The sequence below is a fragment of the Peromyscus californicus genome, unplaced genomic scaffold (assembly GCF_007827085.1).
Source record: "Peromyscus californicus insignis strain IS unplaced genomic scaffold, ASM782708v3 Scaffold_5__1_contigs__length_169319896, whole genome shotgun sequence".
NCBI classification, from domain to species: domain Eukaryota; kingdom Metazoa; phylum Chordata; class Mammalia; order Rodentia; family Cricetidae; genus Peromyscus; species Peromyscus californicus.
Window position 1 is genome coordinate 111,122,464 of NW_026294573.1, and position 23,556 is coordinate 111,146,019.

The 23,556-nt window shown below is 39.6% G+C and overlaps 1 protein-coding gene and 1 long non-coding RNA gene across 6 annotated transcripts in view; one reads left to right on the top strand and one right to left on the bottom strand.

The window, feature by feature from the left end:
- The window catches only part of C9orf72 (C9orf72-SMCR8 complex subunit), a 35,128-nt gene extending 13,325 nt beyond the window's left edge, over positions 1-21,803 (top strand). For 4 of the 5 annotated variants that reach the window (XM_052716697.1, XM_052716694.1, XM_052716696.1 and 1 more), the window contains exons 4-11: positions 101-196; positions 1,160-1,224; positions 2,855-2,927; positions 5,548-5,664; positions 13,319-13,554; positions 16,128-16,185; positions 17,812-17,921; positions 18,047-19,837. In XM_052716697.1, the coding sequence (XP_052572657.1) occupies positions 101-196; positions 1,160-1,224; positions 2,855-2,927; positions 5,548-5,664; positions 13,319-13,554; positions 16,128-16,185; positions 17,812-17,921; positions 18,047-18,233 (942 nt within the window). In that variant the 3' untranslated portion in view covers positions 18,234-19,837. The other variant, XM_052716698.1, reaches the window with a different exon arrangement.
- Positions 18,445-22,611, bottom strand: LOC128096740 (uncharacterized). Its single transcript, XR_008213735.1, has 2 exons — positions 22,459-22,611; positions 18,445-21,431 (listed from the first exon to the last, which is right to left on the bottom strand). It is a non-coding gene; the product is annotated as an uncharacterized LOC128096740 (long non-coding RNA).
- Positions 22,612-23,556: the final 945 nt, after the last annotated feature.

A 23,556-nucleotide genomic window follows, 5' to 3' on the forward strand; every position in this document is an offset into this window, starting at 1 on the left:
TCCCTCTGTGGGTGTTTTACTCTCTGCACCCATTTGAAATGTTTTTACTACCTGGCTTACCCACACTGTGATTCCCTTCACTTTATTATGGTTGATACAGGGTCAGAGTATCATTCCCATGCTTACTGGGGAAGTCATTCCTGTGATGGAGCTGCTTGCATCTATGAAGTCACACAGTGTCCCCGAAGAAATCGATGTAAGTGCCGTGGGGCACCTGGACCCTGTCTAGATTCCCTTGACTGATTCATGGGGTGTGTGTGTGTGTGTGTGTGTGTGTGTGTGTGTGTGTGTGTGTGTGTGTGTGTGATAATGTTCTTGTTTTAATAGTGTAAATTGTGTTGTAATACTATCATATGAAGTATCAACTTCAATCCAGTAAGCACACATGAAATGCTGAATTTTCTGACCAAACGGGTTTCTTTGATCAATCATGTTCTGATAAAATTAAACAGTTTGTTTCACTATCTCTCCACTTTTGAGTTTCCTAGAAGAGGGGGAAATTCCAGGCATTTATAGAAATAACTACTATTAAATAAAGTGCTTTTGAACAGAGCAGTGTGCCAATTAAGCTGTGAGTGGGTGCCACGTTCTCCAATTTCTTTTTTCATTTTTTATGTGTTTGGGTGTTTTGCGTACATGTGTGTCTGTGTACCATTTGCATACAGTGCCCTGGAGGCCAGAAGAGGGTGTCAGACCCCTCAAGAAACTGGAGTTACAGACAGTTATGAGCTGCCATGTGTGTGCTGGGAATTGAACTCAGGTCCTCTGGAAGAACAGCCAGTGCTCTTAAGCACTGAGCCATCTCTCCAGAGCCTCATTCTTCACTTTCTCTGATCATGTGTTGAGATTTCGGTCACATGTTTTCCATGTGTAGCTGTCTTTAGACACTGTTCCTAATGCTAACTTGTCATTAAGCTTGGTCTCCTGATTCTGATAGCTTAGAAGTGGAAGTTGTAAAAATTGTTGTTTAACCTGCCTGGTCAACTTTTCCCTTTGTTCTTCTGAAAAGTACGTGCACAGCACCATTTTATAGGTATTCTTGATGCTCATAACGAGAGTGCTGTGTCTTGTTGACTCTAGACACCAGCATACTTATTACTAAGAGTTCTCTCAACCCAGTTGTAAACAGACTGATGTTGTGTGTGTGTGTGCCTTTTAGATAGCTGACACCGTGCTCAATGACGATGACATTGGTGACAGCTGTCACGAAGGCTTTCTTCTCAAGTAAGAATTTTACTTCTTTCTCTGAATGCCTAGTAAAGCAGATAAAAGTCTTAATGCTCACCCGTGGCGAGATTTCATGGAAACAATTAATGGACTACCTACTTACTCCAGTTATTTAGAGACAGCATTGCACATTTGAGCTGTTGCTCACTGTTTTCACTCATACTGTAGTGACATCTCTGATGTTAGCCCTTCCACGGTCTAAAAAAAGCTAAGTTTCCATAGAACCCAGAGAAGGTCTGGTCTTTTGTTTGGTTCTGGTTTCTACTTGTAATTCTCATTAAACATAAACCTTAGAAACCTATCAAGTTGAGTTGCATTGTAAATTTTTGTGAATTCTGTAGATCTAGAAATAGAAATCATTCATATTTTGGACTGGTATTTTCCATCTAACTATGGAATTTAATACTTAAGAGCATGAGCTCTAAAACCAGACTTGTTACAACTGTCTGGGTTACAGCTGGGTCAACTTGGTCAAGCTACCCCAAGCTGTACCTCCATTTTCTTTATCTATAAAATGGGAACAGTGATAACAGCTGTTTTATAGGGTCATTGTAAGCACCGAGTGAGATGAATCATATAAAACACTTAGGACAGTGCCAGGCACACCAGCTCCCTCTGTTGTCAATAGCTAATGTTTCCATTTATATTTCCTCCGTGGAAGACAGTAGTGGACTAGCCGGTACTTACTGAGCAGCTGTGTGTTCACCTGCAGTACGGAGTGTTCTGCGTGTGTACCCATCGCCTGTGGTGGTCTCCCTGTTGCACAAGGTGCAGACTGTCACCAGCTTTTGTTTTTAAACACAAGAAGTGGGGCTGGAGAGATGGCTCAGTGGTTAAGAGCATTTGCTGTCCATTTCCAGAGGACCCGGGTTCAATTCTCCACACCCACATGGCAGCTCACAACTGTCTGTAACTCCAGTTCCAAGGGAACTTGACACCCTTACACCGAGTGACACAAAATAAAATTAAATTTAAAAAAAATTAAAAAAAACAAGAAGTAAATAAGTGTTTTTTAAAAAGTATTTCCCTCTATGTCTACATTCTCTTCCTTTAAGCTCACAATGAAATGCCAGGTGTGAGCATCCTCAACATAAAGGTCTGAATGGCTTGACTCGGAAGCACTTTAAAGTTTGCTGGTGTCAGCCATGCATATATTGTTTTCAAATATGTCTTTAAAGAAATTACTATAAAACAATGGCATTTTGTTAACTAACTGGGGTATCTTTTTCCTTCAAATGTATTTTAATTTTATGTGTGTGTGAGTACCTGCATATATGTATGAGCACATGTGTACCTGTGCCTGGTACCTGCGAAGGCCAGAAGAGGGCTTTGGATTTCTTGGAACTAGATGGTTGTGAGTCACCATTTGGGTGCTGGATCTTCCCTACAAGAGCAGCAAGTGCTCTTAGCCAGTGGGCCATCTCTCCAGCCCTGGATTGTCTTAAGATTCAGATAGTCTGATGTCTGTGAAAGGCACCTGGACAATGCAGCTTTACACAATAAAAGATAACGTCATGCTGATAGCTTTGGTGTTTGTCAAGTAGAGGTACTCTGTGTTTTTGAAGCTCACTTCGTCTTCTCTTGTTTGTGAAGTTGTAATCCTGCTAATGTTTTCATTAACCTGCAGCGCCATCAGCTCCCATCTGCAGACCTGTGGCTGTTCTGTCGTGGTAGGCAGCAGTGCAGAGAAAGTAAATAAGGTAATTCTTTTTATAGTTCAAATCAGATCTGACTTCTAATACTACTGACATGTCATGAATTATCATTTAAATATTGGGTTGCAATTGAAATAGCCTAATGGTATAAGGAGGCAATGTAATTTTACCAAATTACTCTGATACCTCTAGCAAAAATGACTAATAAAATGTGTGAGAATTCAATTACTACTTTAATTTTGATAATTCATCACTCTCAGTTGTATCATAAATTGTTTTGAGAAAAAAAAATTTGTTTTTTGTTTTTGCTTTGTTGTTGTTGTTGTTGTTGTTGTTTGAGACAGGGTCTCACTGTATAGTCTGGGCTGGCCTGCAGCTCACTCTGTAGACCAGGCTAGTCTCAAACTCCCCACAGTCCACTTGCCTCTTCTACCCATGCACTGAGATTAAAAGTATGCACTACCTTGTCTGACCTTTCAATGAAATCTTTTTCTTCTATTTCCCAGTTGTTTTTTATTCCTGTATGACTTTACCTACTAAATAATTTGTTATTGAATATATGAGGTAAGAGGAAACTATATTGGTGAATATAACCATGAAGTACAGAGGGAATACATACAACTTTAGATTAAAACAAATATTTGAGAATAACAAAAAGTAGATAATATAAAAGAGCAAGTTAAATAATTCATTTAGCTTCTGGAGGTGATGTGCAAAATATGTGAGTTTATTACCATCTACATAAAGGGGGAACACATAAATAATTAATGTTCTTGTTGTCAGGGAAATTATAGAAAGATCAGCATTGAACTGAGAGATGTGAGCTTGAATGTAGGCATGTCTTACACTACAAAACTACCTTTTTAGGGTATCTTTCAGGGTAGCTCCCCAAAAGAGATACACAGGAGAGAACTCAGGTAAGAGATCAAATATTGGGGCTGGAGAGATGGCTCAGAGGTTAAGAGCACTGACTGCTCTTCCAGAGGTCCTGAGTTCAATTCCCAGCAACCACATGGTGGCTCACAACCACCTGTAATGAGATCTGGTGCCCTCTTCTGGCCTGCAGTCATACATGCTGTATACATAATAAATAAATAAATCTTAAAAAAAGAGAGAGAGAGAGAGAGATCAAATATTTCCTCAAGGTTAATGCCAAAAGTATATGTGTGTGTGTGTGTGTGTGTGTGTGTGTGTGTGTGTATTCATATCATTTATAACAAACCTCATTTTTTTTTTTTTTTTGGTTTTTCGAGACAGGGTTTCTCTGTGTAGCTTTGCGCCTTTCCTGGGACTCACTTGGTAGTCCAGGCTGGCCTCGAACTCACAGATCCGCCTGGCTCTGCCTCCCGAGTGCTGGGATTAAAGGCGTGCGCCACCACCGCCCGGCCAAACCTCATTTTTTTCAAAAAGTTTTACATGGAAATGTGTTAGGATGGTTATTTGCTTTACAGAGTTATTTGTCATTTTTTTTGCAAGCCACCCTGTGTGCTTATATGAACTTTAATTTGCCAAATTTATATTTCTCATTCAACTGTTTATGAGAGAATAATAAACCACTCATTATATTTTAGCTAAGCAATTAGGGCTGTTATGTGTGACCCTAAGAGTAGCTTTCCACTTGAGACAGTGGACGCCTTATGTTCCATGGGGAGGCAGCCCATCTTGGTTGACTTTATGAAGGGAGAAAGGCTCCATGGTTTGATCTTCATTTATTAACTTTTTTCATCTTTCATTTTCTTTTAGGTTGAATAGCTTATCTTTTTTTTTAAAGATTTATTTATTTATTATGTATACAGTGTTATGACTGCAGGCCAGAAGAGGGCACCAGATCTCATTACAGATGGTTGTGGGCCACCATGTGGTTACTGGGAATTGAACTCAGGACCTTTGGAAGAACAGCCAGTGCTCTTAACCTCTGAGCCATCTCTCCAGCCCGAATAGGTTGTCTTTTATCTTTTCATTTGGAGAGACAAGTTGTTACTACTGTAGTTGGAAACCACTGTCTCGGAGCTGTCTCTGGATGTGGTCAGAGTTCCCCAAAGTTGCACTGCATGGCTGTTACTGTTCCCCAGTACAGCTCTCGGTCAGCTCTTCTTAGTGTCAGCCATTTCTAAACCCACCGCATCCACTTGTTTCCAGGGAAATTTTGTAGTTTTTCCTGTGGCAGGTTTGGACAGTCCCTGTTGTTCATTGTAATGTGGTTTGTCTGTTTGTATCACACGGTGGTTCCCTTTAAACACATGGATTTCTTCTCAGAGCTCTTAGCTTACATGAAAAGCAGTTGTTGCTGGGTAGAAGTATGGTCAAGTATTGCTTTAGGTTATTATTTCTCACTGAGATAAAGGCTTCATGGTCAAATAAATGTGATATAAGTAAATCTGGAAAAGAATGAGTATTGCTCACTTAGAGAACAACAATATTTATTCAAATGTAGCAAGTTCTGACATACCATGCAGTTGATTTTCCAACTGCTTCCTAAACTAACTGACCACAAAATCTGTTTGTACGCAGTATATATTCTGACCCGTGGCCTGTTCGGGTAACCAAGGGATACTCCTTACTTGGGGACTATTTTAGTGATGGCAACAAAAATTTCTAAGTTTCTTTCATAAGCGAACAGTGGTCTTCTATTTCTCATTTCAATGCTAAATCTTTTCTTCTCTAGATAGTGAAAACGTTATGCCTTTTTCTGACTCCAGCAGAGAGGAAATGCTCCAGGTTGTGTGAAGCAGAATCATCCTTTAAATATGAATCAGGACTCTTTGTACAAGGCCTGCTAAAGGTATACTTGCCGTTCCTTTTCATCTGTGAAGCCACAAGTAAAAATGAATTTTAAGAATAATTACTGAGAATCTTTGTAAAGTATATTGTTAGCATTTAACGTATCATGTTGTAGTTGTCTGGGGACTGGTTTCTTTTAATAGTTCTGAGCATGGAGTGTATGTCTTACGGATTTATAGCTAGTATCCTCCATGAAGCACCATGGGATAGTATTTATATTTCACTTGGATCCCTCTAGCTATGTGTCTAGCCTCAGTATTTTCTTTTTAAATACATGAGTGAATCAGACTGAGCCTCTGAAATGGTAATAATGTTTCTTTTGCTTGCCGAAGAGATTTGGATATGTACCATACTTACTCATTTTTAAAATACCTTTTAAAGCTTATGCAAAATGTCTGTTTCTAGTACTTACATTTTTAATTTTTTATATTAAATTTGGTTCATTTCCAAGAAGCAAAACAGATAAATATAAATTAGCAATTTTTTTCAATAATTAAGTAGAAATAACTATTTTTCTAACAAGCTCTGTGTTTGAGTGAAAGACCTTACCTCAAAAAAGAATAAGGTGGAAAAACAATCAAGGAAAGTTCCAGACATCAACCTCAGTTTTCCACATGCATGCATACAAACATACATGTGCACGTATGGACACATGTACACTCAACACACGTGAACACTCATATACACATGTGTGCATACAGTGCTTACGTTCATGTATATGCTCACACGCGTATGTGCGCACACACACACACACACACACACACACACACACACACACACAAAACCATAAAGAAATAGTTTTTCATGATCACTGTGTGGTTCTTTCATAGTTATTCTTGAGGATGTAAGCATAACAAAATGAAGGAAAACAAAATGAATATTGTTGCAGGAACCCTAAGTAAACTTACATATTCAAGGAACATTCCTTACATCTGTAAAGGAAAGGCTATATTCCACAGACCTACAACCAACATTATTCCAAATAAGGAAAAGCTGAAATCATTGTGTCCAAGATCAGGAACAAGGTAATGATGCCTACTTTCACTGCTTTTATTCAGGCCAGTGTCGTAAGTCTTTGCCAAAGCAGAAAAACATAGACTCCAGGCTGAGGCTGCACCTCAGTGGTAGAGTGCCTGATTAGCATGCTGGATGTCCTAGATTCCACCAAAATAATGCTATAAGTGATAAATTCAGTGAGAGTGCAGGATGTACAACCTCAAAAACTCAACTTTTTTTTGCATGCCAGTAATGGAAATTTCTGAGAAAAAGAAATGAAGGAAGCAATCCCAATCCCAGTAGTTACAAAATAAACTACCCAAGAAGTGAATGATGTCTGCTACAAACATTATAAAGCACCAATGAAAGAAGTAAAAATGGACACAGGAAAGACAGACATCCAGTATTCGTGGACTAAAAGACTGCTGCTAAAACATCTATCCAATCTAGAACCTTCTGCAGAACAAAGATGTTCTTCACAGAACTAGAAAGAAGCACCCCGGAGTTTGCTGCCATTTGGAACTGCGGTATCCCCAAAGGCTCACATGTAATGTTGAACATATAATCTGAGCTGGTGCTACTGTTGAGAAGTGGTGAAAATGTTAGGAATTGTGGCCTAGTTGAGAGACATTAAATCACTGAGGACATGCCCTTGAAGGGTATAGGAGGAACCTGGCCTGCACCCTCACCCCTGTCCATCTGTGTGCTCTGCCCTGTGTGCCTTGCCATGGTGTTCCGCCTGTCCATGGGCCCAAAGTAAGGCAAACTATGACCATAGGCTGAAACAGTGAATCGGAAGAGGTATTTCCTCCTTAAAGCTGACTTCCTCACGTATTTTGACATATTAATGAAAGTCTGATTAATACAATCACTGAGTAGGCAAAGCAATTTTATGCCAAAAAAAAAAAAAAAAAAAAGCTGGTAGCATAGAAATACCTGACTTCACATAGACACAATGGAACAGAATCAAAAACCCAGATTTAACTCCTCAGATTAGTGGTGACTGAATTCTAATGGTTATAGTAAGAATGTACATCAGAGAAAAGGGGGTCTCTTGCAGGAGTGGTTCTGAAAGAACTGTGGAGAAGAGTGACTCTTCTTACCAGATACAAATCCAGCTAGGTCAGGCACCGGAAACTGAGATCCTAAACACAAACTGTTAGAAGAAAACTTACAAGAAACACTTCAGGACACTGATCTGGGAAAAGGTTTGTTTTTCTTTCTTATTTTTTTTTTAAATGTAACCCAAAAATCATAATCAACAAACCAAAAATTGATAGATTTTATCAAACTAAAAAGCTTTTGCACAACCAAGAAATGAATCAGGAGAACCTATAGGATGAGAGAAAATACTTGTGAACAGTTCATCAGACAGGTTAGTGTAAGTATCTCAACACAGAAAATGAGCAAGTAGACTGAAGAAATGGACATCTCCAAAGAAGATATGAAACTAACTGATAAATATATGAAGTAGTGCTCAACATTGCTTATGTATAAGGTAAATTCAAAACAACTGTGAGATAGTACCCCATTTAGATGGATATTATCAAAAAACAACAACAACTCAATCAACACTTTCAAGGATATGGGGATATGGGGAAAGGACACCTGTCACATCACTGATGAAATATAAATTATTCATTTGCCATTATGGAGAACAGTATGACAATTTAAAAAAAAAAAACTAGAAATGGTAGAGCACTCGCCCAGAACATACAAGGTTCAGTGCTATAATAAATTAACCATTTATTGTAATAAATAATTAGACGTATGATCCAGGTATCTCACCATTGGGTAAGTCCTGAAAGAAAAGAAATCATTATATGGATGAAACACCTTCACTTCCATGTTTATTGCAGCACTATTCACCATAGCTGGCATATAGGATCAATCTAAATGTCCATCCATGAATGAATGGATGAAATAATGGTACATATGCGCAATGGGATGCTTATCACAAAAAGGAAAGTCTCTTGTTTGCTGCAACATGGGTGACACTAGAGGACATTGTGTTAAGTGAAATAAGCCAGGTATAGAAAGATAAATGCTGCATGTTATCATTTATATGTAAAAGCTAAAACATTTATATCATAGAAGTAGAAGTTAAAATAGAGATTACCAAAATGTAGAAAGGATGCTGAGGAGAGGCTGGAGAGAAACAGGATGATTATTAGACTTAGCGTTGCAGTTGCATAAAAAGAATAATTTACAATGTTTTCTAGTAGTGTAAAATAATTATGACAGTCAATTGTATTTTTCTATTTAGTGTATAGGAAAGAGGGAGGGGAAGGAGAGAGAGAAATGTGTAGGACAGAAGTTGATATGGAGTGTCTGACTCTATCACTCTCCACTGTGTTTTTTAGGCAGGGTCTCTCACTGAACCTGATTTTGACTATCCTAGCTGATTGTTGAGGCTCTGAGATCCACCTGTCCACACATACATCCCCAACATTGGGTTATAGGCACAGGCTGCTGCAACCAACTTTCACATATGTGCTGGGGATCTTCACACAGGTTGGGCCCTCATGTTTGCACAGCTTTAGCACTCTGCCTACTGAGCCATCGCCTCAACTCTAGTTTGATTTTTAAAAATAACTCAGCAGGGCGGTGGTGGCGCACACCTTTAATTCCAACACTTGGGAGGCAGAGGCAGGTGGATCTCTGTGAGTTCGAGGCCCACCTGAGCTACAGAGTGAGTTCCAGGAAAGGTGCAAAGCTACACAGAGAAACCCTGTCTCGAAAAACAAACAAACAAACAAACAAAAATCTCATAAAGGAGATTTTGAATGTTCAAAACAAAAGAAAATGATAACTATCAGGGGTGATAGGTATGACACCATGAGTAAATCATACACTTGGTATGCATGAAATGTCACACTGTACCCTGCAAATATAATTGCTCTGTGTTGATTGGATGGATGGATGGATATTAGTCAGGGATCTCTAGAGTAATAAAACTTATAGAATGAATCTCTCTATATATAGAAAGGGTATTTATTAGAATGACTTAAAGGGTGCAGTTCAGCTAATTCAACAACGGAGGGCTGTGAACAGAAAGTATAAGAATCCACAAGTTTCTCAGTCCATGAGGCTGGATGTCTCAGCTGGTCTTCAGTAGAAGCTAGAATCCTGGAGAAGCTAATGCCAGTGAAGGAATGGTTGTGCTAGCAAGGCAAGGACAAGCAGGCAAAGAGCAAAGCTTCCTTCCTCCATGTCCTTACATAGGCTTCCAGCAGAAGGTGTGGCCCAGATTAGATCCAGATTAAAGATCTGGATTAAATGTATATTTAAATGGCATTAATTTGGGGAAGGGAATAATTTTTTTTTTTCATTTATCAAGACAGAGTTTCTCTGTGTAGTTTTGGTGCCTGTCCTGGAATTTACTCTGTAGCCCAGGCTGGCCTCAAACTCACAGAGATCCACATGGCTCTGTCTCCCAAGTGCTGGGATTAAAGGCGGGATTAAATTTTTTTTTAAACAGCATTAAATGGCATGTCTTTTCCTAGCTCAAATGATCTGAATTAAAGGCATATCTTCCTACCTCAAAGATCCGGATTAGAAGTGGACCGTCTTACTTCAAATTAAGCAAAAATACCCCACAGGTGTTCACGCCATTTTTGGATTTTGGCCAAATGTAATCAAGTTAACAACCAAAAATAGCTACCACAAGTCCGTCCCTTGTCAACTTGACACCCAATTATATTTCCTTATGTCATGATTAAATTCAAAATGAGAACAATAACCAGGTCATAACAACACATAAACATGATATAACTATCCCACATACAATCAGAAACGCATTATCTATTTGACCAGGTCATGATTGCGCCTAACATCATATAACTATCCCTCATACAACTGCCAACATACTATAAATTTAGAATAGGTGGCAATGTCCCTCAAGGAACATTCTTTTAGTATCTCAAACTTAAATATGATAACCATTGATATTCTCTTAATTGGTGTTATATCACATTATAAAGAAATTGAAGAAAGAAAACACTGCCTGGATTAGGCTGTGGTAGTTTCCCATTGACTTCAGTCACAGGACATGGTAGCACCAAGAAACGCCCTAAAGGATCTCCTGTACTCCATACATAACCCTTCTTACCTCCATTATGGAGAAGCAATCCAGTTTCCCTATGGTGATCTGGATCTATCACCCCTCCTAACACTGATATTTCTTTCTTAGCCTGATGGCTTAAGGGCATTTGAAGCCCAAAGTAGCCGAGGAGAAGCTGGCTTCCAGTTCAATGGAATGTTTGTTGAGGCTCCTGGCAGCAGCACTCCCTCAGTAACCCAAACTTCTAGGCCAGCAGAACTTAAGGTCACAGGAATAGGAAGCAAAAAATCTCCTAGTGGAGTCACTAGGTGTGATAATGAATAGAAATATTCTCTTTTCTATCCCTTTATTCCTGGGCCTGTGGATCCTCACTAATGGAAGAAACTGTACTGTATATTGGATACTGATTCAAAGAATATACCACTGTCTGGGGAACCTTGCCCCAGCCCTCCAGGCTGCTGTCACTTAATTGGTACTGCACCTGTGACTTCCTGGTACCAACGTCTGCCCTCGTTAGGGTGACTACTGCTGTGAGGAAATACCATGGCCAAAGCAACTTGGAGGAAAGGATTTATTCAGCTTATGCTTCCACATCACAGTTTATCACCAAAGGAAGTCAGGACAGGAACTCAGGCAGAGCAGGAACCCGGAGGCAGCTGCTGATGCAGAGGCCATGGAGGGGTGCTGCTTACTGGCTTGCTCCCCATGGCTTTCTGAGCCTGTTTCTTTATAGAATTCAGGACTACTAGCCCAGGGGTGGCCCCATCCACAGTGGGCTGGGCCCTCCCTCAGAATCACTCTTTAAAAATGCCCAACAGGCTTGCCTACAGCCCAGTATTATGGAGGCATTTTCTCTATTGAGTCAACCTCCTCTCTAATAACTCTAGTTTGTGTCAAGATGACATAAAATTAGACTAACCTTGAACTCACAGTAATCCACTTGCCTCAACTTTCTGAGTGCTAAGATGCTATTTATTTAAAAATTAAATATAACATATAAAGGGTATGAGAAAGGACTGGATGCATGTAATGGACACAAGTTATGAAAGACAATATAACGCTAATTGTTTTTCTAGTTTTAATTCTGTCATGGATCTTTTGTGTTAAGTGGTGGGTAAGTGCAGTAATGCATTTGATACTGAAACGGTAAAATTTAATGTGAAGCTCCACAGCTGTTCCAAATGCCTAGTCTAACTATATGCTAAGTCGTGATTTGTATAGACTTTGGGTCTGGTTAATTTTGGTATGTGATATTGCTGTGTACTTGCAAGATTTTTTATAATGAAGTTCATAAAATTACAAAATATTTTTTAAAAATCTATTTTCTTGCAAATAAAAATTTAGCTTTTGGAGATCTGAGATACAGTTCATTGATGTGGTTGGTTGTTTACTAGAGCAGTGATTCTCAACCATCCTAATGCTGCGACGCTTTAATACAGTTCCTCATGTTGTAGTGACCCCAACCATAAAATTATTTTGTTGCTACTTTATAACTGTAATTTTGCTACTGTTACAAATCATAATGTAAATGTCTGATATGCAGGATGTCTGATATGAGACCCCAAAGGGCATGACCCCCAGACATTGAGAAATGCTGACTTAGAAAGTTGAAGGCCCTGCGTTCAATCTCCCGTTTCACCTTCAAAATGAAAATCAGCTTTGGGGTTTCAAATCATGTACGTGCCATGAGCTCAGAATTAAAGAAAATACATTTCTAATTTTAACTTTACAAATCTCAGTTTTCTTTAAAGGCACAATGAAGTACATAGCTCTTCCTAGCACCCCCTTGTTGAGTTATATACTGTGTGTTACTTCTAAAAGAGCCCCCGGTGCACACAGGGGAAATGCAAAACTATGATTGAGTGACACACTGAGAGTTCTCCAAGCAAAGCTAAGTTGTATAGCTTTCCAGAAAACCCCTTGATATACAGTGATTATCCTAGGCTTTTAAGAGGGAGAGAGTTAGGCGGCCTCTCTCTTCTGTTCTGTTCACACCACTTAGCACAGTACCACACACATCAGGTCTTTGCTTCATGGTAACTAGAAAGAGGCATATAGTTTACCTATTAATCTACATATTTGTTTAGCTACAGAAAGGAAAAAAAATTGAGAAAGAAAGGCAATCATAATTTACAGACCAGCCATTAACAGTTGGCACAGGTCTTTGTAGTCTTTTTCTTCTGTGTGTATTTTCTGCAGTGCCACACTCCACTGTTGGATTATACTTGGCATGTTCTGACCCGCTTTTTAAATGGTAACACTGTATACTTCTTTCACTGTAAGCAAAACTACAGTGGCTGGATTTTTATGTAGTAACCTCTTGAGTTATTTCTGAAAGAGCCTTATACCAGATGTACAGAGGTATGCATCTCTTATTATCATTATTACATTTTTGTTGTTGTTGTTGTTTTCCAAGACAGGGTTTCTCTGTGTAGCTTTGCGCCTTTTCCTGGAACTCACTCGGTAGCCCAGGCTGGCCTTGAACTCACAGAGATCCATGCCTGGCTCTGCCTCCCGATTGCTGGGATTAAAGGCGTGCGCCACAATGGCTTCTCATTTGGCATGTGGCCACTAAGCTTTCTCTTCATTTTGACAGGATGCAACGGGAAGCTTCGTCTTACCCTTCCGGCAGGTTATGTATGCTCCGTATCCAACCACGCACATTGATGTGGATGTCAATACTGTCAAGCAGATGCCACCATGTCATGAACATATTTATAATCAACGCAGATATATGAGATCAGAGCTGACAGCCTTCTGGAGGGCAACTTCAGAAGAGGACATGGCTCAGGACACCATCATCTACACAGATGAAAGCTTCACTCCTGATTTGTATGTGACACTTAGCCTTAGGTGTCCTTGCCAAACAACATAAAACTTTTATCATTTACAAGTAAAAACGATGCGAGTTGTATTTTAAAGGAAAGAAATGTGACAAGCATAATGAGGCTTGAAGAAGCATTTAATCAGCCACTTTATTTTTTAAGTTTTAAAGTATTATTATTTTTAGAGTCTCAGTGGGCAGCTCTATATGGCCCAGTGAGAACTCACTGGAACTGGCCTAAAACTTACTATATGGACCAGGCTAGCCCTAAATCCACAGATACGCACCTGCCTCTGCCTCCTAAGTGCTGGGATTAAAGGTGTGTACCACCATACCTGGCTTAAATCTTCATTTCTTAAAATATTATTTCCTGTAAAATAGGTTAAGATTTCCTCTAAAAATACTTAGTAAATATATACTGAACTCCTAATTACTTAGTGAAGTGCCAGGGTTAGCAATTATTAGCCAGAAAATGCCAGCCCCTACTGTGGTAATTTAGTGTTTAATGGTTATTGGACATTCTTGTACACTAAACTGCAGTAATTCTAAGTCTTTCTTCTTGGATATGAATATAAAACAGAACAGTTGATATATATGAAGAGAACACTTTTCCTTTGCATTGTACATTTTTCTATTTATTTCTTACCAGAAAATATGATCAGCAAAGTAAAAGGCAATAATTAAGTATTGATTGATTAGGAGAAAAATTGTGATCTTAAATTACAAAACTCCAAGAAAACTTTTAAATGATGTTCTGAAGTCTGGAAAAGACTTGTGATACAGTATTACTGTTCCCTTGAATCAATTAAGGGCTTGAAATATAAGAGTCCTTAGAAATATACTCAAAATATGGTAACTGTGATTATGTGGGTTGAAGGGCTGGCTTTAGGGAGCAGTAAATTTGGAGCAGATGGGTGTATCCTGTGTCTCTGAAGAAGAAAACAGAGCCGAAACAAGAGATACCGGTAGCCACAGTAAACTGCTGGCCAGAGCCACAAATAGGAACATGATGCCTGGAGGTCCTAGCGTGTAGAAGAACCCTTTTTGCACAGCTCTCTGTGCTCTGTTTATTGCTTAGAATGGTGAAGAGGAATTGCTTCAGAAAAGGAACTGGTCAAATTGAAATTTCGTTTCACCAGTTCGCATGCTGGCAATCTTGGAAAACATGTAGAATGCTTCTCACTGAGTCTGCATGCCAGCATCATCCTCATAACTAATGAAGTCCTGTTTAGCATCTCTTCTCAGAAAATATAGACTTGAATGGATTGCACCCTGTTAGCACTTTTGTTTTTGAATGTTTGCTCGGCTGGTTTGACAAAAGCAATTGGTCAGCTATTCTGGCGTGACAAAATAATGTCATGAATTTGAGAATTTTATGTCCAGTTTTAAGTAAATGTTTTGAATATAAAATTGTCAAAGATATTTTCAACCAGAAAATTATATTTTCACTTTTATTATTGTGGACTCATGTTAGTATTAGCATGCTTTAAATAATAATGCTTTTAAGTCTGGGAAGTTTGGGGGTTCAAATTCAGGTGTTCACACATGCTAGGCAATTGCTGTACCACTGAACCATATCCCCAATTAATTAATTTTTAATTTTAACCTTTTTAAGATAAAAGTGGTCAAAATAGTGTTTTCTCTGGAGATAGTCTTTGCTTGTCCAGCTCTTTTGTGATCCAGATTTTTATTCAGTAAACTAGAAATTGGAAAATGGTGGACTTAAGTCCTAATCTGACCACAAAGCCCAGTGAGTATGCTGTCAGTGCCCAGTGCTATTGTGAAATGCTGGTATTCCTGCTTCTTGGCTTCTTTCTCTAGTTTGGTCCACTCGTCTCCTAAGACTAAGAAAGCTGCAGTGAGTGCTTTCCATTAATTCTGTGCATTCCCTCTTCCTCTGCTGCTCCTATCCAGGTGTATTGTGATCTACTGTCTCAGTCTAGCTTTTCATTTGTCTTACCATAATAAATGTTATACTTTCCCTCTGACATGAATTCAATAGCCTCGGGAAACAGTGGAAGGGAATGGTGTCTGAGAAAAAAAAAAAAAAAAAAAAAAACAGTCTTGTCTGTTAGCTTCTGCTCTGACCTGTGCTGACACGGGTCACTTCAATTGGCCATTTTGTCTTTACATGCCAGCCATTGCTGAGGTAGTAGTAACTTACTGGGTTGCTGGTTCATATTTACAGGTAGTGAGACTCTTGACATAAACCCATTTTGTAAGGTGTAGGTTCTAAAACTCATTGACAGATAGGCATGTGCCCCCTTCCCCAGGTATACTCAGCTTATGCTGGCTAGAAAAAAAACACCAGTAATGTACAAATGTTCCCTTGAGTTAAAATGGGTCTGTGTGTGTGTGTGTGTGTGTGTGTGTGTGTGTGTGTGTGTGTGTGTGTGTGTTTTTATTTTGTGTGTACTAAATATTGAACCCAGGGCCTCATGCAAACTAAGTATGTATTCCAAACATTCACATCTGTATTCTTACATATCTGTTTATAAAATGTTAACTTTTTGACTGGAGTGAGAGGTTATGGGAACTGGCTCTGTAAAACCATTTAATATTTGGACTATTTTCTTCTTAGGAATATTTTCCAAGATGTCTTACACAGAGATACTCTAGTGAAAGCCTTCCTGGATCAGGTAAGCATGATGCCAGCCATGGCCAGAGAAAGTAACTTTGCATGTTTTCTTTTAAAATATGTCCCGGGCTGGAGAAATGGCTTAGAGGTTAAGAGCACTGACTGCTCTTCCAGAGGTCCTGAGTTCAATTCCCAGCAACCACAGGGTGGCTCACAACCAACCATCTGTAATAAGGTCTGGTGCCCTCTTCTGGTCATATATGCTGTATACATAATAAAAAGGTAAATCTTTAAAAATAAAAAATAAAAAATAAATAAAATATGTCCCACAGTGCCTACAGAATACATACAAAGAACCAAAGAATTAAATTAAATTCCTTTCTGAAGTGTGTAAATGAATTTTCCTTTGAATTATTAATGGGAAATAGCCTGCATATTAACAGTTAAAAACAGCGTTCCCCATTCCAGTAGTTGTTTTAAGTAATACCCTATACTAATGTTGTTAGTTGTTTTTTGTTTGTTTGTTTGTTTTTAAACTCTTTTGGCTCTTTTGCTCTTTGGGGGACCAACCACCCAGCTCCCAAATAAATCACATAGAGGCTTATTCTTATAAATGCCCAGCTTTAGCTTGGCTTGTTTCTTGCCAGCTTGTTTCTTAACTTTAAATTGTCCCATTTACCTTTTGCCTCTGGGCTTTTTCCTTTTCTTACTTCTGTATATCTTACTTTCACTCTACTCTGTGGCTGGCTGTGTGGCTGGGTGGATGGCCTCTACCATCCTCTTCTCCTTGTTCTTTTGCTCTTCTCTTCCTCCCAGATTTCTCCTATTTATTCTCTCTGAATGCCAGCCCCACCTATCCTTTCTCCTGCCTTGCTACTGACCATTCAGCTCTTTAATAGACCATCAGGTTTTTAAACAGGCAAAGTATCACAGCCTCACGGAGTTAAACAAAAGCAACATATAGCAACAGTACAACACATCTTTGCATCATTAAACAAATGTTCCATAGCATAAACAGATGTAACACACCTTAAAGTAATATTCCACAACACTTTAAGGACTTTTTCATTTAAGAGGAGTATGCTTTTATTTGCCTTAATTGAATTGAAAATGTTCTTAAAACTTAGTATACTTGTATTTAAATTGTAGCATCTTTATTGTCTCAGTTTTAAAAATATCTGCTGAGTTACACATTTGGAAAAGGTGATAGATTGTATGGGACTTGTTTCTAACCGTAACCAGAGCTTTGTCATAATACCATTCTGGGAATCAGGCCAAGACCCTGTGTCATAGACCTCGTGTTAACTTGGACATCTGGATTTGGGTCTGTGTGATAGTACAAAGTTAGAGGATAATCCGTAATCGTGTGATTCCATGTTTCTAAAGCTGAAATAAAATTCCCCTCATCCTCTACTCCACACAACCTAAAACAATTCACATAATGATTTTTCATAATAAAATAAGGATATATTTTGGTGTAGAATGCAAAATCGCAGTGCATTTTTAACAGTAAAATAGGAACTCTCAAAAACTGTCAGTGTTTCCAACCCATTGCCACTACCACGGTCCTGCCTTTGGGAACTGGAAGAAGTGGCTGTAATGGGTGATGTGTGTCAGATCTTGTCAACACTGTCACGGCAGCTGCTACATAAAAATGTGTGGACACTGTTGTCTCGTGTTCCTGCAGGTCTTCCATTTGAAACCTGGCCTGTCTCTCAGGAGCACTTTCCTTGCGCAGTTCCTACTGGTTCTTCACAGAAAAGCCTTGACACTAATCAAATACATAGAGGACGATACGTGAGTCCAGCTCCTCTATAGAAAAACCTTATGCCTTGTAAGTTTCTGTTCTGTTCCCTTTGAACAATGTCTGTATTATAATGTTTGGTTTTTTTGTTTGTTTGTTTGTTTTGTTCTATTTATAGGCAGAAGGGGAAAAAGCCCTTTAAATCTCTTCGGAACCTGAAGATAGATCTTGATTTAACAGCAGAGGGCGATCTTAACATAATAATGGCTCTAGCTGAGAAAATTAAGCCAGGCCTACACTCTTTCATCTTTGGGAGACCTTTCTACACTAGTGTACAAGAACGTGATGTTCTAATGACTTTTTAAATATGTGGTTTGCTGTGTATATCTTATCACAGTCAGGCTTGCTGTTACAGTAGCTCAGTGGTGTGGACACACTGTTCCTCCAGGGCCCTGCTCTAGGAGTTAGTTACACTACACTTGTCGTAGAGGCCTGTCCAGGGATGTCAGGTGCATCGTTACAGTGAATGTCTCTTTTCCTAGAATAGATGTATTCTGTTAGGGACTTATGTTTACAGTTATCCTAAATACTATTGCTGTCTTTTAAAGATATGAATGATAGATTATAAACTTGACATAACTGCTGTTTTTTTTTTTAAACTTATGATTCATCGTTTACGTGTATCACAGTGAAACCCTACTTAGCTTTCGCAGATACAGTGCGAGTTGACTTTCTGTCCCTCAGTGTCCCGTGGTGTGTAGGATTACATACTTCTGCAACAACTGAAAATTAGAGCCTTTCAAGTTTCCAGTTCCACAGCAAGGAACTTAGCTTGACTATAGATTAGCGTTTGGAAGAAGGCATTGATAAAGCAGAGTTCTGGGTGAAATCAGTTGTTAGCTCTTCCTTTATAGACTTAGTCTTCCAGATGCAGTCTGTATAGAAATGCCAAGCAGTCATGTGTGGTCACTGAATATCGTGAACCGTGGTATGCTTTCTGTTGGTTTATTGTAACTTTGTCAAAGAAAGTGGCATTTTGTTTTTGTAATTGTTGCCAACTTTTAAAATTAATTTTCATTATTTCTGAGCCAAATTAAAATGTGCACCTCCTGTGCCTTTCCCAGTCTTGGAAATGTAATTTCTTGGCGGAGGGTCAGATTTCACTGCTCAGTCGTCTCCATCTGACTTATCTTGTGCACTGTCTGCAGTGTGCCTGGCTTGGAACTCCTTGTAAAATATGTCAGAGAATACATGAGCTGATAAGATCTTTCTAGATCTGAAAAGTTTCTTGCCTCCTTCCTTACGTTTTTGCCTGGATTCTGTGGTGTTTTCCACGTTGCCTGCATCACAAGAACAGCAGGAGAACTCTGACCCCAGTACTCTTTTTCTAGGTGCTATTATGGCAAGCTCAGTGGTCTGTGTTTGGTACTGTAATGTTTGACCATCTTGCTGGCTGTGAAATACTGATCAGTAGAGTTCTGTGCTAGAGTAGTGTTGACATAGGAGTATGCATAAACACAAATAAGTATTTTATTTAAAACTGGACTTAACAGAAAAGGGAGAATATATTTATTTTTTACAAAAGGGATAAAAATAGAGCCCTTTCCCCACCCACCAAATTTAGCAAGAAAAAAAAGTTCTATTCTGAAAGGTCACAGTGGCTGTGACAGTACAAATCAGAAAAGTGTAGACATCTTGATTTTTAAACACACACTGACCAGGATGGCTTATGAACTCCAAGCCGCTCAGTTGTGGTAAAATGTGTAGATCTCACCTTTCCGTGTCCCACACTCATTACTTTACACAATAGAGTCTTATTTAAGTGCTAATTGTTTTCTTTCGCTGGTTTACTGTGTTGCTATAGAGAATGTAAGTTGTACAGTGAAATAAGTTATTGAAGCATGTGTAAACACTGTTATATATCCTTTCTCCTAGATGGGGAATTTGGAATAAAATACTTTTGAAATTCTGTCTGTTTCAGTTCTTCATTCAGGAAAAATACTGCTGTGAGAGGAGCATGATTAGCTTCCTGTTCTGCTGACAATCATGTTGAATCTAAACCACAGTTTTTAATCTTTTCAAAGAAGATATTTAAAGTTTATGAATGATGCTGGAGTCTCACATTAAAAAAAATAATAATAATAAAGCTGCCAAATATGATAGTGCATGCTTGTAATTCCAGTACTTGGGAGGTGGGGGCAGGAGGATCAGAAGTTCAAGGCCAGCCTCAAATACGTAGTGAGTTCAAGACCAGCCTGAGCTGTATGGGGCTATATGACCCTGTCTAAAAAATAAGCTTTCCTCTTAACTTCCAGTATTGAATCGTGATTTTTTTCCCATCATACATTAATATTTCACATACAAAATGATTCTTAAATTCTCCTTTGAAAAATTTCCTACTGAGGCTGGAGAGATAGTTCAGTTGGTAAAGGTGCCTGTTGCCAAATGGGACAACCTAAGTTCAATCACAGACCCACCTGTGAAAGGAAGAACCTCCACAGCTTGTCCCCTGACCTGTACACATGCACATACACATGGCATATGTGTACTCAAGCATATGCACACACACATTTTTAAAATTCCTATTACAGTGATGTTAATATAATCTAAGCTGATTTATTCTTTCCAAGTCATTGGTACAGGTGTCCAACTCAAAATACAAAGGCTGAACAAAACACTTTCAGTTGCTTTTATGTGGAAAGCAAGAAATGAGATTGACGTTTTCACTCCAAGAGAAAAATCGTATTCATAAGTAGAGCAGCTGAGAGATTTGCTGCAGCGTTTGAAGATTCTCAAAGAAGGGGGCCGGAATGCAGCTCAGGGGTGGAGTGCTCACAACATGCCCTGGCCTTGACTCCTAGCACCATGGAAAAGTGTAGGATCCTCAAGTCAGAAAGCAAAACCATATAAAAATACTGGGAGTTCAACAGAAATATAGTTACTCTCACTCTTATGTTACACTAACCGTTGTGGAATTGCACAAATTGATCTTTCTCCCAATCTGCTGAGTATGGCTTGAAGTACTGAGGAGTGTAACTGGCCTCAGTTGACACCTTTTCCCCACAGGACGGTCTCAGTCTGCCATCACCATAACTGTCATTTTAGATGAGAGAAAGCTACAGCTTGACTCACACCCAGTAATTGCTCACATTCGATTCTATCTCCAGCTGTTAAAGTCATTTCTAAGCACACAGCATCAAGCAAAGTTCCTCCCTGTAGTGAGTACTCAGCATTGTTAAATTGAAGGGCATGGGAAAAAAATCAAGTCTATGTTCTTGAGCTTTTCTGAGGCTCTTTTCAAAATCGCTTTTTATTATTTAAAATGTAAGCTTTTAAATTGTCGTTAGCATGCAGTAATTTTGTGTACAAATTCACTAGTGTTTCTGTACATGCACAAAGCATGCTGTGGTCAAAACCAGCCTCCTTTTGTTCTTGCTCCCCACTCTTTCCAACTTCTGTTCATTCTGCCTTCAGTCTCTAGGTCCGCATGTGAGAGCAAACACTCAGCCCTTGTCTTTCAGTTATTTCACTTCACGTGATATTTTCCAGTTCCGTCCATTTCACTACAAATAACAGGATTTCATTCTGCATTATAACCAAGGAACACATTTGTCTGTATATATCATATTTTCTTTATTCATCTGTTGAATGGTGTGGTGATTTGAAAGAAAATGGCCCCCAAAGGAATCGGCACTATTGGGAGGTGTGGTCTTGTTGGAAGAAATGTATCACTGTGGAGGGAAGCTTGGAGATCTTTTGCTTAAGCTTCACTCAGTGTCTCAGTCCACTTCCTGTTGCCTGCAAGATGTTGGACTCTCAGCTACTTCTTCAGCACCACATTTGCCTGCACACCACCATGCTCCCCGACATAATGATAATGGACTGAACCTCTGAAACTATAAGTGAGCCACCCCAATTAAATGTTTTCCTTTCAAGAGTTGCCATGGTCATGATGTCTCTTCCCAACAATAGAAACCCTAACTAAGACAAATGACATCAAGACTGATATCTAGGGTAATGTCTATGCGGATTTCTTAGCCTCCATGAATAGGGCCTCAATAAATATGACAGGCAGTTATCTCTTGGGCACTATTTCACTTCCTTTGGTTATATCTCCAGAAATTGGGTTGATGGATCATCTGGAAGATCCATTTTTAGGGGTGTGTATGTGTGTGTGTGCATGTGTGTGTGTTCTCACATGTATAGGTATAAATATATGAGTATGTGCATACACAGATGGCACATTCGTGTGGAGGACAGGTTGACGCTGAATACCTTCCTCAGTGACTATCCACTTTATTTACTGACCCTGGGTCTTTTGCTGAACCTGGAGCTTGGAGATTCAGCTAGTCTAGACCGTGGGATTATGGGGTGCCTGCCCAGCTTTTCTTATATGGGTGCTGAGGATCTGAGCTGCAGTCCTTGCACATGCATAGCAGTCACTTTATCCAGATCCCTCTCGCCAGCCCCCATGTTTAGGGTTTTAAGGAACCTCCATACCAGCCATACTAATTTACATTCTGTTAGTCAGCATCCCAGCACTGTGACAGAACCCCTGAGAATAGTCGGCTTATGGAAGGAAGTACGTACCTGGTCCATAGTCGCTTGGTCTGTCGTTTCTGCACCTGTGGAAAGACAGAGCATCATGCTTGGGAGTGTACACAGGAGCGAAACTCTTGATTGTGGGGATCCCAGCAACCTCTCCTGCCGGCCGAGAAACTGACCACCTGAGACAAGAAGGAAGCTCCATTCAGCATGAGTCTGACACCAAAGCCAGTTTATTTTAGACATATTTAAGTACAGTACAATTTTGGAAAAATGTTTCCTGATAACAGTTATTCCAATCCCATGTGCACAATAAAGCTTAAGCCATGACTACATCAAGCCTCTTTAGCAACATACATGTCTCCTCTACCACGAACATGGATTCTATAGCTTAAGGGCCGAGAATCTGTTACAGTCTCTGATGGAGACACTGGAAAAGTCAGCAGGCTATGAAGTACATGTGATGTCTCCTCTAAGGATGGGTTCTATTGACTGAGGGAGGAAGGTTCTACTGACTGAGGACTCTAGGGAGGAAGAGTCTCGGATAAACATTCTGGGGACTCGGGATGAGGCCTGACCCTGCAGACAGCAAAGGTCACCAGATGATTAACAACAGCTACCCCCAGCCTTCTGGGTGGGAAACAGGTATACATTTCCTCCATGGAGGAAACAACCCTGTGTGGTTAACATTCCTGATTTCTCCAGTGCTTATCTGTGGGCCCTCTAGAGTGTATCTCCTGGCAGCCAGGATACAGAAAGAGAAGGGGCCAAGGACATAATATACCTTCAACACCATGCTCTCCAGTGACCTGGTTTCTCCAGCTGGGTCCCTCTTACTAAAACTTCCACACCTGTCCTGTTTGGATTTTTGTCAACTTGATACAAACTAGTCACCTGGGAAAGGGGGACCTCAATTGAGAAAATGCCTCCATCAGATGACCTGTAGGCAAGTCTGTGGGTCGTTTTCTTGATGTGTGAGGGCCTAGCCCTCCGTGGGTTGTGCCACCTTGGGCAGATGCTGCTGCACTGTATAAGAAAGCATGCTGAGAAAGCCATGAGGATTAAGCCAGTAAGCAGTTGGTCTTTGGTGGTTTCTGCCTCAGTTCCTGCCATGAGTTCCTGCCTTGGCTTCCTTCGAGGGAC